The following is a 17,372-nucleotide window of genomic DNA, read 5'->3' as shown; positions in this document are numbered from 1 at the left end:
TCCTGTTAGCTAGCCAATCTTCTATCCATGCCAATATGTTACCCCCTACATCATGAGCTTTTATTTTCCGCGATAACCTTTGATGTGGCACCTTATCAAATACCTTATGGAAATCCAAGAACAGTACATCCACCAGTTCCCCTTTATCCACAGCACATGTGACTCCTTAAAAGAACTCCAATAAATTTTTAAACATGATTTTCCTTTCACAAAACTAGAATAGGATTTTAGCTACAAGGTTAGTTGGGGGAAGCTGGGGTTGTTCTCACTGGAGCAAAGGGGATTGAGGGGAGATTTGATAGAGGTGTGCAAGATTATGACAGGTTTAGATAAAGTAGGCAAAAAAAAGCTGTACCTATTAGCTGATGGCATAAGGACTAGGGGATACATAATTATAGTTTTGGGCAAAAGATGCAAGGGGGAAATGAGGAACCATTTTACACAGGGAGCAATAATGACCTGGAACTTGCGACCGGTTATATTAGACTTGGTATTGTGTGACGTGACAGGATTAATTAACGACCACAGAGTAAAGTCACCCCTACGTAGAAGCGACCGCAATATGATTGAATTTTACATCCAGTTTGAAAGGGAGAAGAGCGGGTCTAAAACTAGTGTTATAACACAGCAGTTTTTAAAGGCTGAGTTATTTAAAATCCCAGAGGGGAACTTTAAACAAATGTCATAACCTATATTTTCAATTGGTATGTTTTGAGTTGCAGGTCTAAATTCAGGAATAAGACCACCAGTTCTTGAGAGGTTTTTATATCAAATTAAATGAGACATTTATTAGTTTATAACAAGGTATTAAACACATACTCATGATAGTAATTTGTAGCCATAACTTTTTAACAAATTCCCAAACTAATCTCCACTAAGGCAACAACAACCCATAGACGTTAAGCAGACAACAGGCAAAGCATTTTCACCTTACAAATTCAAAATTAGGTTTCTTTCAATTCGGTTCCTTTGCAGACAGTTGTAGACTTACAGGCTTAGATCTTACATGCCTCTGCCTTTCACACACAAACTTCAGCAGGTTATACCCAGCACTCCCCTTTGAATGTAAATTTTCATTGTATCACCAGGCCCTTTGAACTCCTTTCATAGTACCAATTTTATTGGTAATATAAACATTGCTTGGTGTCTCCTAGCTAGGTGCAAGATTTCACTCCCACTCTTGAATGCTCTATTCAACAAAGTGCGAATATACCTCAACTTCTGTTTACATTTCAAAACTACTACACATCAAAGCACCCAGACTAGCTGGCTTTAATCCAATTAAGACACACGCAGGCACACCCACAGACTAAACCTCTATTTAAAAAAAATTTTCCAATAACATTATATACATTAATAGCTTCTTGACACTAGTATTTTAAACTTAAATAAGGGCAACTATGTGAGGATGAAAGCTGAGCTAGCTGAAGCGAACTGGGAAACTAGGCTGGAGGATAGATCAATAGAGAAGCAGTGGCAGACATTTAAGGGGATATTTCAGACTATTCAGAATAAGTACGTTCCTACCATAAACAAAAATTCTAAGGGGAGGACCCACCATCTAAAGATGTTAAGGAAAGCATCAAACTTAAGGAAAAAGTATACAACTCCGCAAAGATGAGTGGCAGGACAGATGATTGGACAGAATATAAAGAACAGAAGAGAATGACTAAAAGGCTAATCAGGAGAACGAAATTGGAGTATGAGAGGAAGCTAGCTAAAAATGTAAAAATGGATAGCAAGAGTTTCTACAGGTATTTAAAAAGAAGAGTAAGTAAAGTGAGTGTTGGTCCTCTGGAGAGTGACAGTGGGGAGTTAGTAGTAGATAATAAGGAAATGGCGGAAGAAATGAACAAATATTTTGCTTCTGTGTTCACTATAGAGGATACAAAAAACATTCCAGTAATAGCTGCAAATCAGGAGGTGAATGGGAGAGAGGAACTTGGTGAAATTGAAATCACCAGGGAAACGGTACTGAGCAAACTGATGGAACTGCAGGCTGGTAAGTCTCCGGGTCCCGATGGACTACATCCTAGGGTCTTAAAAGAGGTGGCTAATGAGGTAGCTGGTGCGCTGGTATATTTACAAAAGTTGCTAGATTCTGGAAAGGCTCCATCAGATTGGAAAGTAGCAAATATAACCCCTCTATTCAAGAAGGGAGGGAGGCAGGAAACTACAGGCCAGTTAGCTTGACGTCTGTCGTGGGGAAGTTATTAGAATCGATCATTAAGGAGGTTATAGCTGGGCACTTAGAAGAGCTCAAGGCAATAGGGAAGAGTCAGCATGGTTTTGTGAAAGGAAAATCATGTTTAACCAATTTATTGGAGTTTTTTTGAAGGAGTAACATGCGTAGTGGATAAAGTGGAGCCTGTAGGCATACTGTACTTGGATTTCCAGAAGACACTTGATAAGGTGCCAAATCAAAGATTATTACGGAAAATAAAAGCGCATGGTGTAGTGGGTAACATATTAGCGTGGATAGAAGATTGGCTGGCTGGCTGGCGGAAAGCAGAGAGTATACATAAATGGGTCTTTATCTGATTGGCAGGATATGACGAGTGGAGTCCCACATGAGTCTGTACTAGGACCTCAACTTTTTACGATTTACATCAATGAGGGGAGTGAAAACATAGTAGCTAAATTTGCAGGTGACACAAAGATAGGTAGGAAAATATTGTGAAGAGGACATGAGGTTGCAGATGCGTGAGATTGTGTGAGTGGGCAAAGATCTGGCGAATGGAGTTTAAGGTGGGAAAATGTGAAGTTGTTCACTTTGGCAGGAAGAACAAAAAGGCAGAGTATTACTTAAATGGAGAACGGCTGCATAATTCTGAGGTGCAGAGACATCTAGGTGTTCTGGTACATGAGTCACAAAAAGGTAGTATGCAGGTACAGCAAGTAATTAAGAAGGATAATGGAATGTTATCCTTTATTACGAGAGGGATTGAACATAAAAGTAAGAATGTTATGCTTCAATTGTACAAGGCATTGGTGAGACCACACCTCGAATACTGTGTGCAGTTTTAGTCTCCTTATTTAAGGAAGGATGTAAATGCATTGGAGGTGGTTCCAAGGAGGTTTCTTAGATTGATACCTGGAATGAGTGGGTTGTCTTATGAGGAAAGATTGGACAGATTGGGCTTGTTTCCACTGGAATTTAGAAGAGTGAGGTGTGATTTGATTGAAGTATACAAGGTCCTGAACAGCCTTGACAAGGTCGATGCTGAAAGGATGTTTCCTCTTGTGGGTGAGTCCAGAACTAGGGGGCACTGTTTTAAAATTAGGGGTCATCCTTTTAAGACAGGGATGAGGAGAATTTTTTTCTCTCTGAGGGTTGTGCAACTTTGGAATTCTCTGCCTCAGTACATGGTGGAGGCGGGGGTCATTAAATATTTTTAAGGCAGAGGTAGGGTAGATTCTTTTAAGTCAAGGGAATCAAAGGTTATCGGGATTAGATGGGAATGTGGAAATGGAAACGAGATCAGCCATGATCTTATTGAATGGTGGAGCAGGCTCAAAGGGCCGAATGGTCTACACCTGTTCCTATTTCTTATGTTCTATCAAAAGGAAATTTGATGGGCAGGAGCAAAATAAACTTACAGGACTACAGGGATATTTAGAGCGGGGGAATGGGATTGATTGGAGTTCTCTACAGAGTACCAGCATGGACTCGATGGCTGAATGGCCTCCTTCCATGACGTAATAACTCTATGTCTATGACCTGGGCTCCATTACATCCAGACAGATTATGTGCCAAATGCCGGAGAGGTGACATTTAACCGGGCGGTTCCTGCCTCTGCGCAGTTAAGTCTGGGATGGCCTGTAGATGGCCATTCCACACTGCTGTCAATTGAGGCCCTTAACTGGGCAATTAGTGTCCACTTAAGGACCTCATTCCACTGTTGGGTTTGTCTGAGGCTCCTGTGGAGGGTCTCTCGTTCAAAGGCACTCAATGCCTGATTGAGGGACCCGGCACCGGAAAGTGGGGTCCGCTGGGAGCTACCCCATCCCCTTGCTACCAGCACTCTACCGTGACCCCCACCCCACAACCCCCATCCCGCATGAGTCCTCGTCAATCCTAGGCCTCCCGCAGGGTGCATTGCTGACAACTGCCTCTGGTCCCGCTGGTGCTGCCTGCAATGGACAGCTTCCAGCTTCTGATTGGGCAGAAGCTCTTCCGGTGGGGGGTCCTGAACTCCGCCCCCAGGGTCCTTGATTCCGAAGAAGACCCATCGCTGGCCACTTAAGTACCTGAGAGGCACTTAATATCAGTGGGTCTTCCCCAGAGGAGGTGACGTGGGTTTCTTGCCAGCTCGCGAGACCCCTGTTGCCTACATTAAATATCACCGATTAATAGATGCTGCCTGACCTGCTGAGTATTTCTAGCATTTTCTGTTTATATTTCAGGTTTCCAAAATTCACAGCATAAAATTAAGTTGTGCAGTTTTTTTGGTGGGTGCACATGCCCGGGATAGAGCTATCCACATTTCAGTACTCATTGACATGATTGTGGAGCATTGGGAGGACAAAGCAGAGGACTTTCTTTGTAACTCGAGTGTGTTGCACCTACCCAGAGGGTGCTTAATGGTGATACTGGGTGTGAGTCATGGAAAAGACTCATTCCTTAACACTCAACATCTGTGTTGACAAAAAAAAATCACCAATACTATTTAGTTTTTTCACCATGTGTATTTAGTGCATTGATATTAATGTGCTAGAGGAAACAAATCCACTTAAAGCAATGTATTTAATATGGTCTCATTATACCTTGCGATACTCCTCAAATCAATTAGGTCCCTTCAGCTGTCACAACCAACAGGTCAAGGGCAATTAGGGATGGGCAATAAATGCATCCCGTGAAAGAGCAAATTTAAAAAAGTGATCTGTAACCACCTGAATGTGACCTGATATATAGTTCTAAATGCTCTCCTGACAGCTCAAGTTTTGAAGCTGTGCTTTTCACAGTTCAAGTGACAGTGTACAAAAGCTTCACCCTCCTTTTGTGCTTCGTCAAAATCCACTTCTTCATATTTTTTAAAAAGTGAAAGCTCACTGGCCACCTATCTAACCATTAACTAGATTGTTGATGGCCATATTTTCTAATTAATAACTGCAAGGTAATTGACCAGTTTGCACTTTGTTGTGTTAATTATATATTACTCTGTGGAACTGCTGTAGCAGAAAACATTGCTAAGCACAATTAGTTAATTGGTAATAGTTAAGGAATGATGTTTCTCAGCTGCCACAGTTCCAATTGAGTAATTGCGCCTCAGCACAAATACCCTGTGTAAGGGAGAATTCTGCAGCATCATTCCTTTCTGTCACTGTCTGGCTTGGTGTTGTGCGAAATACAGTGTCACTCTATTGCTTTGGAAGCTCAAAGCAATATGAATTCTGTGCTTGGCTTGGGATTTGGATGTGTAGGAGAATAAATTGGATCTGTCTGCATTTCAACTGTAAAGTGTCCCCCTTAATATTCATATTCTGTTTCTGATTGAATTTGCTACATGGTTTTGCACCACATAGAAGAGGGCGAGATGGAGGTAGGCAATGCAAGATTATTATCTTTGTTCCAAGTCATACAGGAAAGTAACTAATATGATTGGGCGAGGATGCTTTGCTTTGTTGTCACTGTAACGACCTGAATTGATAAACATTGGCTGAATTCAGTGTTTCTTGGTTACACGCAACAAAAGATAAATTCACAAACTCCCACGATTTTCTCCGAGCTGGTACTTCATCTAGGGAGTTATCATGTGTTGGCTGCACGGAGAGCCCTGACTCTCAACTTCTGTTGTGACTGGTGATCTCCAGTCTGTAATCTTCCCTTGGGAGTTGAAATGACGTTGTTCCCATCATTTCCCATAATCATTTCCAGTTATGCAATGTTCTACTTAACAGAAAATCAAAAGTTTCTTTTGGAAACTACAATTATATTCATTGCTGCGGGGGATGCTGGTTATGTACAGGAATGAAAATTTAACTTTTTTCCCATATGGACACTGCCCCAAAAATTCACTAGAGCCATTGGATAACAGTAAGTTTGCTGTGCCCCTCACTGTGTGTTATAATGAATGCCCTGGTTAGTGACTTGTATTAAACTTTTTGTCTGTAGTATTTCAGTGCAATCATTTATTGTGTTTAGAATGAACTGGATGCAGTTTGTACCTGACTGCTGCTTGTCCATAAATGCAGGCGGCAAGGCAGGGTAACTGTCACTACAAGGACATGCCACTGACTGAGATTGAGTTTCTGGGGTTGGGCCATTTAGGTAATGTTGTTGGGGCATCCTGGCATTAATTGGGGAATAGCATTTGAGGTGATACAAGGAAATGTTGAAGTCCTTTGACTTACTAAAATGAAATTTTCAGGGAAAAAAACTGCATCATGCAATCAATTGCATAGCTATTTCAGTCTTTGAAAATCTTAACACAGGCATCACTAGGTTGCAATGCTGAAATTATATGGGATAATATATTTCTGTCATTTGCATACCTGCCATTTCCAGTGGAAAATTGGCCATCTGTAAAATTGGGTGGTGATCTGTCAGAGTAGTCCCTGATCTATCTCTTGCTTTCACCCACTCAGTTCTGCTGAAAAAACAGTAGCAGAAAGGTAGCATATGTGAGATGTGGTGTTAAGAGATGGAATTAAAACAACCCTAGCCGAGGATGTGCGTTAGTGCACTCTTATTGTTCCATTAGTGTTTGAATATTATAATATGTATTTTTACATTTCTCACGCACGTTTGATCTAATACTTCACAGTTTTCGATGATTAAACCATGCTGCAAATTCCTCACAGTGATAAATGTGTTGATGTTTGTGGCAGGAAGGCAGGGCACCCAATTCAATTACGTGTCTTATCAGACATCCTTTGAAAATCATTCCAAGCAATTGTAGCTGAATCAGAATTATGAGCCATGTATTGTGTACAATTAATGTAACACATTAAGTTTTAGTGAGTTATAATGTTTTGCTGTTATGCCAGAAATGGGCTTAATTGATGGTATATGCTTGATGGGCTAAATTACCTTTTTTCTCTTTTAAAAAAATATTATTTTCCTGTTTTCTTACATGGAGATGACGACTTATTGAGAGATTGAATTCAGCAGGTGCTGACAAGCTTCCTTATCCTGTCCAAATGACCATTCTACATCTGGGCTCAAACACTTGAGTGTCTTATCATCCCATAAAAAAATGCCTATTTTGGGTTTTGAGCCCTTTTTTGCGGGGGGGAGGGGGAGGAACCTCATTGCTCCAGGTAACCGAGACCATTTGTGCCACGTCACCTGAAGAGGCTAGTATTGGACAAGATCCCAAAGGCATTAATAAGGGATATGGGCATTACAGCTGAATCCAATCCTGATGTCCACACCTGACACTCTAGGAGGGGTCGCTTGATCAAGAGTTCAGGCAATTTCCTTCCCTTAGGACACCTGCTCTAGCATCACCATTGCTGCCCTGGGATCAGCTAGCTCAGCTCAGTGTTACACACAATGTGATGGTTTATTCACCGAGTCCATTTTTACCCTTTCTTCTTGTGGCTTATCATTTGTTGTTAAGATCCTGTGTCTTTTTAAAAATTATTTCACATCTAGTTTGTTACCTGTTTTGCCCCTGATCCCTACATGCGATACAATAAATTGGATTAGGGCAAACTTTAGAAAGATGGGGAGCTAGCTCAGGTGAAAAGAGAAATCAGCATGCAGGATTATAGGACGAGAGTGGAACTTCTTTTTTCAAAACAATAAAATGATAATGAGACCTCAACTCTAAATAAGTATGCTCCATTAACAAGAAGAAAACTGCTAGCAGTTTTAGGATGGTGCAGATGAACCATCATCAACAGCAATAACAGCTTGCATTTATATAGTGCCTTTAATGTGGTAAAATGTCTCCAGGTGCTTCACAGGAAGGTTATCAAAGAAAATTTTGACACCAGGCTACATAAGGAGATATTAAGACAGGTGACCTCAACAAAAAGGTAGGGAGGAAAGACAGCTGGAGAGTTTTAGGGAGGGAATTCCAGAGCTTAAGGCCTCAGCAGTTGAAGGCAGGGGTGCCAATGGCGAAACTATTTGAGTTGAAGGAGCACAGGTACCTCAGAGTGTCGTAGGGTTGGAGGAGGACACAAATCGGAACGGGGGCAAGGTCTTGGAGGATTTTGGGCAAAAAAGGATGAGAATTTATAGTCAAGACATTGTTCAACTGGGAGCCGCTTCATAAATGGCTAATGGTATGCTATCCTTTATTACAAGAGGAATTGAACATAAAAGTAAGGGTGTTATACTTCAGTTATACAGGGCATTGGTGAGGCTGCATCTCGAATTGTGTATGCAGTTTTGGTCTCATTTAAGGAAGGATGTAAATGCCTTGGAGGCCTTTCAGAGGAGGTTTACTAGATTGATATCTGGAATGAGCAGGCTTATGTGGATAGGTTGGACAGACTGGGCTTGTTTCAAATGGAGTTTAGAAGAGTGAGGGGGTGACGACTGAAGTATATAAAATCCTGAATGGTTTTGACAAGGTGGACGTGGAAAGGATGTTTCCTCTTGTGGGTGAGTCTAGAACTAGGGGGGCACTGTTTTAAAATTAGGGGTTGCCCTTCACAATTTTTTCTTTGAGGGCTGTGCAAGTCGCCTCAAAAGGCAGTGGAGGTGGGGGTCATTGAATATTTTTAAGGCAGAGGTGGATATATTCTTGTTAGGCAAGGGAATCAAAGGTTATTGAGGGGGGGTAGATGGGAATGTATTACTCGAAACTCAAACTGATCAGCCATGATCTTATTGAATGGTGGAGCAGGTTTAAGGGACGAATGGCCTACTTCTGAGCCTATTTCATATGTTCACTGGAGATCAGTGAGTACAGGCGTGATGGGACAAATAGACTCAGTGCGAGTTAGGACACAGGCAGCAAAGTTTTAGATGAGCTTACGTTTATGGAGGGTGAAAGATGGGAGGCTGGCAAGGAGTGTGTTGGAATAACAAAGGCATGGGTAAGGGTTTCAGCAGCAGATAAGCTGAGGCAGGGTTGAAGTTGGGCGATGTCATGGCGGTGGAAGTAGGCAGTCTTAGCACGGATATGTGGTCAGAAGCTCATCTTGGGGTCAAATATGATACCAAAAGGTTAGAAACCAGTTAATCATGGAAGCACAGAATGGCTTCTGTGTCCATGCTGACTGTATCCAGGAGCAATTCAGCTAGTCCCAATCCTTTGCCTTTTCCCTGTAGCCCAGCAATTTTTTTTCAGGTACTTATCCAGTTCCCAAAATTGAAGAAGAGGGACTATAGGAACATAGCTACTTCTTTAAAGTGATGCTGGACTCAAAAATGGGGGAGTTATTTAGTAAAAGTCTTGCATTGGTCATTATTGAAGAGAAGAATGTGAATCTTTAAGTTGTTGAGAATGAAATGAGCGAAGTGGCAGATAAAAGGAACCTTTTAAGAAAGGCAGTTGAGCCAAAGGGAGTCAAAACCCCTGGGTCTAACTAGATGCATCCAAGGATCCTGAGATGAGGGAGAAATTTGCAAGACCCCAGAAATTAAGGCAGACATTTGAACTTGATTGTCTTCAAGGGGTACTGACACAATCCGATAGGCTGCCTGTTTTTAAACCCTGTCTCTATTGAAAAGTAAAAACATGTGGCTTGTAGGCAGGGCGGTTGATCTGAACCCACTGATTTCCTTCCAATATTACAGGGTTGTTATGGAACATGGTAGCAAGGGTAGGTCGTTCAGCCTCTCGAGGCAGTTCTGCCATTTAATTGATCTTGGCTAATTTGTATCTCAATTCTATTTAACCACCTTTGCTCCATATTCTTAAGTACCTTTATGGAACAAAAATTTACCTGCCTTAGTCTTGAAAATTTCAATTGACCAGTATCCACAACCATTTGGTGGACATGTTCCAGATTTCTGTTGCCCTTTGTGTAGAAGAAGTGTCTCCTGATTTAATTCCTAAATGGCCTAACTCTAGGTTTAGGATTGTGCCCCTTTGTTCTGGATATCCCACTAGAAGAAATGGTTCCTTGTCATGAAGGTATAATAATTTTCATAATATTTTTCTGGTTTATTGTAAAGTAGGTTTATGGGGGTTGTATTGTTCTGCCTGTGTGTGTGATTTAATTGCATTTTGTAGCCAAGCAGACTGCAAGTTGAAGTTATCAAAAGAAGGTGTAGAAGTATCTTTAATATGCTAATGATAAACATGGTTGGGGTCTTAACATATAAGGTGTAAAGGGAATTTGCATTTTTAGATAGATGAAGCAGGATTTGAATTTCAAATAGGTTAACGAGAATAGCAGCAACATGAAAAGATTTATATTATAAGAAAGGTAAAAATTCCAAAGACATATGGAAACAATGGAATTTACAGATTAAATGGGTGAAACATATATAAAGGAGAATGAGGCTATGTGTCGGGGAAGGCATTGTAAGATCTAACAGCAGTGTGAGAAGCCTCCAGTTTTTGTGCATATGCCTGCTGTCTACAGAAACCAAAGCTGGAGAGAGCCATTTTGAATTCCACTGTCCAGGCTATTGTATTAATTTGCTGCACCCGTTCCAAATCTAAAATCTATTTTTGGATCGTTGCCTTAAAGGGGGTGTGACTGGGAGCCAGGTTAATTAGGGATTTTATGAGTTATTATAGCAGTAATTTGTAATTCTATGTATGTGCTTGAAATCTTTTTTGTTAATAAATAATGTAGTTTTCTTTAAAAACCTCAAGTCTTGGTGGATTTATTACTTCTGAATTCAGTGCACGCTTCTCGAAATAAATACAAATTACAAAACTGTTGTGGTAGTGTGATCAAGTTTCCCTCGTGGATTTGATTAGCCTGGCACTCATCATCTGCTGCATCATAACATCATCCATATCTACCCTATTGAATTCCTTTACCATTTCAAATACCTTGATTTAGATCACCAACTGTTTAAACCCAGGTTAACACAACCCACTTTTATGCAGTCCTGAATTTAACCCTTTAAGCCCTGGTGTCATCCTGGTGAATCTGTGTTGTAGCCTCTCCCAGGCCAATATATCCTTCCTAAGGTACCCGCCCCAGAGCACAATGCAGGGGCATAAATACAAGATTAAGCACAAAATACTTAAAACAGAGAATAAGCCAAAATCCTTTACACCTTTATACAGAGTTATAAGTGTGATTTAGCCTGTTTGCTCAGGAGGAGGACAAATACCAGCACAAACAGGCATTTTGAAAGATTTCTTTCTCTGTATCCATAACTGTAGCTGGATGAGCTGCATCTGAGCCGGGGGTGGGGCGTGTGGGTGCGGTTTCCTCAGGTTTCCCCTCTTCTATTAAAATAGCTTTTAAAAATTAGATGCCTGCTAAGGTCTATATAATTATAACAATACAAAAATTATATTTGTTTTTCCAGGAATGCTTGAAGTTGATGAGCTGATGATGGAAAGGATCATTGAGGAGCTAGAAAGTCAATGCCAGGAGAACATGAACCTGGCAATTGAGACGGAGGAGGGTCTCGGGATTGAATATGATGAGGATGTGGTGTGTGATGTGTGTCGTTCCCCAGAAGGAGAGGATGGTAATGAGATGGTTTTCTGTGACAAATGCAACATCTGTGTTCACCAGGTAAATGGCTACTGTTTGTTCATGTCCTCGGTGTTCCATGAATGTTTATGTATGAAATTCTTTTTACTGTGATCAATGCCCTAGGTGCACCAACATGTAAGGATGGCAAATTTGGGAAAAGAGAATGCTGTTCTGTGATTGGTGCCGAATCAATGGAGCTTTACTTCACATCCAACTCGTGTTGTACCTGACATGAGAATGCATGATGATAATGATACACAGTCAGAATGATAGTACAGAAATCTACCAAGCCCATCAAGCCTATTCTTCCAACATACTATATTTACTGAGTGTTCCATGGACTTCACCATACCTGTTTGGTCTCCTGGTAAACAAGGTTCTATGGAGTTTCTCCCTGCATAAAATGAAACTTCTAAACATCTAGCTGACCTTAATTCCTACATTCTACATCTTTGGTGTCTAACCTTTTGGGTTTTAAGCTCCACAATTCCTTGAGTTTAGAATCACTCTGGCAAGTGAGCCTTTAGTCTTCTGAAAATCAGGTTGTGGTTTTACATGCCTGATTCCTGAGGAAAAGATAGGAAGACCCAGGAGTCAAACAAAGAAACCTCAACACTGCACTCAGCCTTCTAGGAATGCATCATGTGCCACTACATGATGTTCAACTTTGCTAGATGGGTGACTATGAAGTGTATCACAGTGTGTCTCGGGTTGTATGCGATCAGACAAACTTACTGATCATTAAACGGGTACTTGAATAGTACTCTGTACACAAAGTGTATTTACAGTAATTACAAACCACTAATTTCCTCCATGCTCCCAAACAACAGATACTTTCCCCATACTAGCACTCACCATGAAACTAACCTATGGCACAGTTTCTTAATTTTTGTCATTGGTTTTACATTACCACAGGCCTTCTTCCCCTTATCTATGCTGGGTTCAGAGTGCTGTCTAGTTTCAAAAAAGTCCAGGCTAAATTCCAGATTTATTTTAAGATCTGCTGGAACATTACATAGTCAGTCAATCACAGGATTCTAAATGGTGTTTGCCTGACAAATACCACTGGTAAATAAATCTGTACTGTAAACGACCCCGCAAAATGTTTGCAAGTGAATGGAATGGCTTAACCAATTAATCAGTTCCAGATATGTTGAATGATCTGAACAGATCTGTGACCAAGGAAAGTGGCAACATAGACTCTTGCACATCACCTGATTCTGGGATGTGTATTTTCTTCAGTTTTCAATCCACTTGTTTGGAACTCCTTCCTTAAACCTCTCTGATCTTCAAATTCTCTTTCTCTCTGCCCTTACGAATCTCTTACAACACCCAATACTTTGGTGAAGATATTGGCCATTCCCTGCTAATCTCTCCCTTTGTAGCTTGCTTTACACAAAAGGTGTTGTATAATTGCAAATTCACTGCTTTTAGATAGAGCTAATAATCAATTTTATCCCTGCATGTGCAGTTACTGGCAAGAAAGAATCCAATAAATAATCCACCAGGCATGCGATTGCATCATTTTTGGCAAATTTCAAATAACCTTTGCTTTGCCCTGGCAGCTTAGGAATTACCAGGTTTCAAGCATGTATATTCCGGATTTAGGCCAGAGACTTTGCTATTAGGAGTATGCTTTAACTAAATCCTGTGATTTAATCCTTTAAACTGTGATTACCAACTGCCTGTACACAGAGATCATGGCTTGGTAAATCTTTCGAGCATCAGAACCAGAATGACAGAATTGTTACGGTTTAGAAGGAGGCCATTCGGCCCATCGTGCCTGCACCGGCTCTCTGAGCATTTTAACTTAGTGCCAATCTCCTGCCTTTTCCCCGTAACCATGCACATTGGATGATTATTTAAATAGAAGCAACGCCCTCTTGAATACAGAATGTATTGGCCTGAGTTTGGTAATTCTCAAAGTAGCCGACTGGTTCTTGCGATGTCACTGGCAAAGCACCCATCTTGACTTTCCACAGAGCTTCTTCAGATTTCCTGTCATAGCTTTGGCAAGAGATCAGAGCTCCAGAGAGATGGCAGAGGCAGCCGTTTGCATTGTTTCCACCGATCTTTCAAAATTAGAGCAGGAGTACTCTGCAGAAATCCTCCCCCCAACATCTAGATGTCATAAATAATTGTTTGTGTTAACTGAACCTTGGTCTGTTTCCAGTAGAGAATCATTTTAATGAGATCCATGGTGTATGAGAAGGAAATTCCAATTAGGTTTACATATCTCATTTAAATATTAATTCCAATGTTGGCTAAGATGGCTAATTCTTTAAAACTTCAGTTGAATGCTGATTTGATTATAATAGATGACAGTTTGACTCACAGGTGTCTGCATAAAAGAGTTTATTCGCTTGAGTTCTTGAAGGAGACACTTGACCGTTTGCTATTTTTAAATCACAACAGGCTTGTTACGGGATCCTGAAGGTGCCCCTTGGCAGCTGGTTGTGTCGGACATGTGCGTTGGGTGTTCAGCCAAAGTGTTTGCTGTGTCCCAAGAGAGGAGGTGCACTGAAGCCAACACGCAGTGGCACGAAGTGGGTCCATGTTAGCTGTGCCTTATGGATACCTGAAGTAAGACATCCATCTGTACGGAGATTAACACCAGGGTCTCAGCAAACTGCCTTGAGCACACTTTGAGAGAAGGGCTGACCACTGCTTTTCCTGTTCAAGCAGAATAAATTCACGGATTAAATACTTCGTTGGTACAAAACTAGTTGGGTGATTTGACTTTATTGTGAATGATCTGATCATGCTACAGTTGGCTAGAATCAAGTATTCAGAGGTTAGCAAACTTACATAAATGAAAGTGTTCTATGTTAACCTGTATTCTACATGACCTGGTGGTGCTTTGTGCTGGCATTAGTAGGAAACCTATTCCAGTTTCCAGCACTGACTTTCATGCCTCACTTTGATGCATGCAGTACCTCCCAACAAAATTAGTGTTTGCTTCATCAAAGCAATTAGTTGCCACTGTTTTAAATGATGGTCTATTAAATCTATACAAATCGAACTCATAGTAATAACTCAAACCAGAATGTGTTGGAAATGTGCGACAAGTCAATTGTAATCAAAATGTTAATTGACCTGTCTCTGCACTTACAGTTTTATTTTTATTTCTGATTTGTATGTGTTTTATTTTGTCTCTTGAACTTTACACTGTCTGTAAAAATGTGCTCCTCTTTGTTTGCAGGGTGATAGCTTCAGGACTGAGCTTGTTTTTTTTTAATTCCCTTTCCTTTCCATCCTATTATGAAAAGTCAGATACCAATTAACTCATGCCGCGCTCAAGTCCCTTCAGTACCTATTTTATGAATCACATTACCAAACCTTGAGAGCAAATCGCAGTCACCCTTCTGGTTGAGGAATAGAGTAAGGTAACAAATTAATTATATAATAAATGTACAATGTTGAAACATCATAGTATAGAGCCACAAACTGGAACTAGTGGTGTTCAGTTCCCAATTCTGACCACTTATCAGTCCGCAGTATCTCCCTGAATCAAATGAGTGCTGCAGTACCCAGTCAAATGTGACATGGGCAGAGGCTGAGAAAAAATTTCTGCTGATTGCCCTTATGGTGGCAGGATGTGTGGCCCTGTAAGATCTAGGTCCATGAATGGAAAAAAGGCAAGGAAAGTTGCCCAAAAAGATTCCATGGTCTGTCTAATTAAGATTTACTGTGTTTCAATATTTTTAGGTAAGTATAGGTTGCCCTGAGAAGATGGAACCCATTACAAAGGTGTCACACATTCCCGCTAGCAGATGGGCTTTGGCTTGTAGCCTTTGCAGTGAACGGACTGGGACATGTATTCAGGTCAGTATGAACATAGTTTCCAGTATTGTTCTATGACTACAATGAGAGTGCAATACAATTTGTTCTAGTACGCAATTTAAAGGTGATTAAAGTGGCAGACTATGTCTTGTGCATTAATTAACTCTCTGCTTCCTAGCCCAACCTGAACCTTCATTTTGATTGATAGTAGATGGGAGACTTTACCTCCTTGTGGAAACTTGTAGAATGTAACTGTCTTGGGCTCTCCTGGTGGTGACAGCTTATGAAGGCATTGAGCAGCTGACTCCTACAATCCATGAATGCTCCAAGTTTGACTCCCAACCCCCTCCATGCACAGACCGTGCCAAATTTAGCTGATCTGAACCAGGACAATAGTCATAGCTTTACAGGTTGCCACAGCACTCCAGGGTAAGGAAGAGGAAAATTGGGCTGGTTTCTCACTACTGATCTTTGCTGAAAAACTCTTCCTGGAAAGTACACTTGCATAGACTTTGAGTGAAGACAGAATCAGGCTTATATATGATGCCACCTGCGGGCGAACTGTCTACTGATGGTCACTGTCTAGACCTGTACATGAAGGATGGTCGCTTTGGCAAGGTACCTAAAGTCAACCACAACCTGTAGAACTGTACCCCGATACACTGCCAGGTGAAAGGAGAAGGGAGAAAATTGTCAGGAGAAAATAGAGGAGTGAAGGCATAGATGCCTTAGAGTATGTGTTAATTTAAAACTTGTGTACAGTGTTACTGCGGATGTGCTTGAACATTCTCATATTAAAGAAATTTCCTATTGTTTTGTTTAACTTTAATAGTTTTGGGTGCGTTCACATTTTTTTTATTTTTGTATAGAATTTGCGGTACAGCAAAAAGATCTATTCTGATGTTGATGCTCCTCATGAGCTTCTTCCCACCATACATTGTCTCATCCCACCAACATATCCTATTACTTCCTCCTTCATATATTCCTTTAGCTTCCCCTAATGGACCTGTACTTATCACCTCAACCACTGCATATGGTAGTGAATTCCGCATTCTCACCGCTCTACCCCTCTGCCCTGACATTGGCAGTCCTCTACTTTCTTACCATAGTGGGCTAAACCTCAGGTTTGAACTGAGATGGTGAGGCCCCAAAATTCTGATACCATTGCTCCACAAGCAGAAGGTAGCGGAGCAGGGCTTACATTGCAACAGATGGACGCAAATCCTCAGGCTGATTTCATTGGCATGATTAGAGGGGCAAGGCCTGTAAGGTGCTTCAGAAGAAACCGTCTCGATCTACCGGCTACAGTTAAAACAGCCTACAGTCCCTTAACAATAGGGAAGCAGAGGCTTTTCCCAGTTTGAACATGAATCGGCTGCTTGTTTTCTTCTACTAGGGAAGTTCAGGGCCACAGTTATTAACATGATTGATTAGTTTAATCTTGTTGCTTTTTGGGGGGTTGTCAGAGATATAGTTGATGGAATTCCTGGCATAGTCCTGAAATTCCCCAGAAGCATTATGACATACAGGCTTTTACAGGTGGACTTAAGAGAAGTCAATTCTGATCAGACTCATTCACTTAAAAATCAGAAATTGGAGCCTGCCCATTGGATCAGAAAGCATTTAAATCAGTTTCACAAATGGAACAATTTCTAACCAATTGTTTGAAAATGGTTTTGCCATTTCATCAAATTAGCAAACCACCAGGCTCAAACTGTTTGCTCTTGATATCTTCAAATGTCACGACCAAAGGGTGCAATAATTTAGTGTGTAAATCTCACAAAGACTCAGTGCTCTTTTCCTTGTAGGCTGTGGGTTAGTATTTTAAGCTCTATTTTGCACAGTTGCCCCATGGTGGAGCTGTGCTGCCAGTGCGAAGGCTTCATCAGGAAAATGGAGTTACCTGGTGCATTGGAGGTAAAACCATTGCAGAATTGTAAACCATAAACTGAGTAAAATGCTGCAGGTGGTTTTGTTCACTTTGAGATCTGTTTGATAGGAGCACCAATACATTG

The 17,372-nt window shown here is 41.0% G+C and overlaps 1 protein-coding gene across 4 annotated transcripts in view; it reads left to right on the top strand.

The window, feature by feature from the left end:
- Window positions 1-17,372, top strand: part of jade2 (jade family PHD finger 2) — a 150,967-nt gene that overhangs the window by 95,915 nt on the left and 37,680 nt on the right. For all 4 annotated transcript variants that reach the window (XR_013577818.1, XM_078550976.1, XM_078550974.1 and 1 more), the window contains exons 8-10: window positions 11,402-11,613; window positions 13,990-14,157; window positions 15,283-15,399. Coding sequence is in view for 3 of the 4 variants with exons in the window: in XM_078550976.1 (XP_078407102.1) it covers window positions 11,402-11,613; window positions 13,990-14,157; window positions 15,283-15,399 (497 nt within the window). In the remaining variant the exon portion in view is untranslated. The remainder of the gene's footprint in view (window positions 1-11,401; window positions 11,614-13,989; window positions 14,158-15,282; window positions 15,400-17,372) is intronic.

Source organism: Cetorhinus maximus, chromosome 10 (assembly GCF_964194155.1).
Source record: "Cetorhinus maximus chromosome 10, sCetMax3.hap1.1, whole genome shotgun sequence".
In the NCBI taxonomy this organism is placed as follows: domain Eukaryota; kingdom Metazoa; phylum Chordata; class Chondrichthyes; order Lamniformes; family Cetorhinidae; genus Cetorhinus; species Cetorhinus maximus.
The sequence above is the reverse complement of the archived record's forward strand: the minus strand, read 5'-3'. Positions and strand labels throughout refer to the sequence as shown.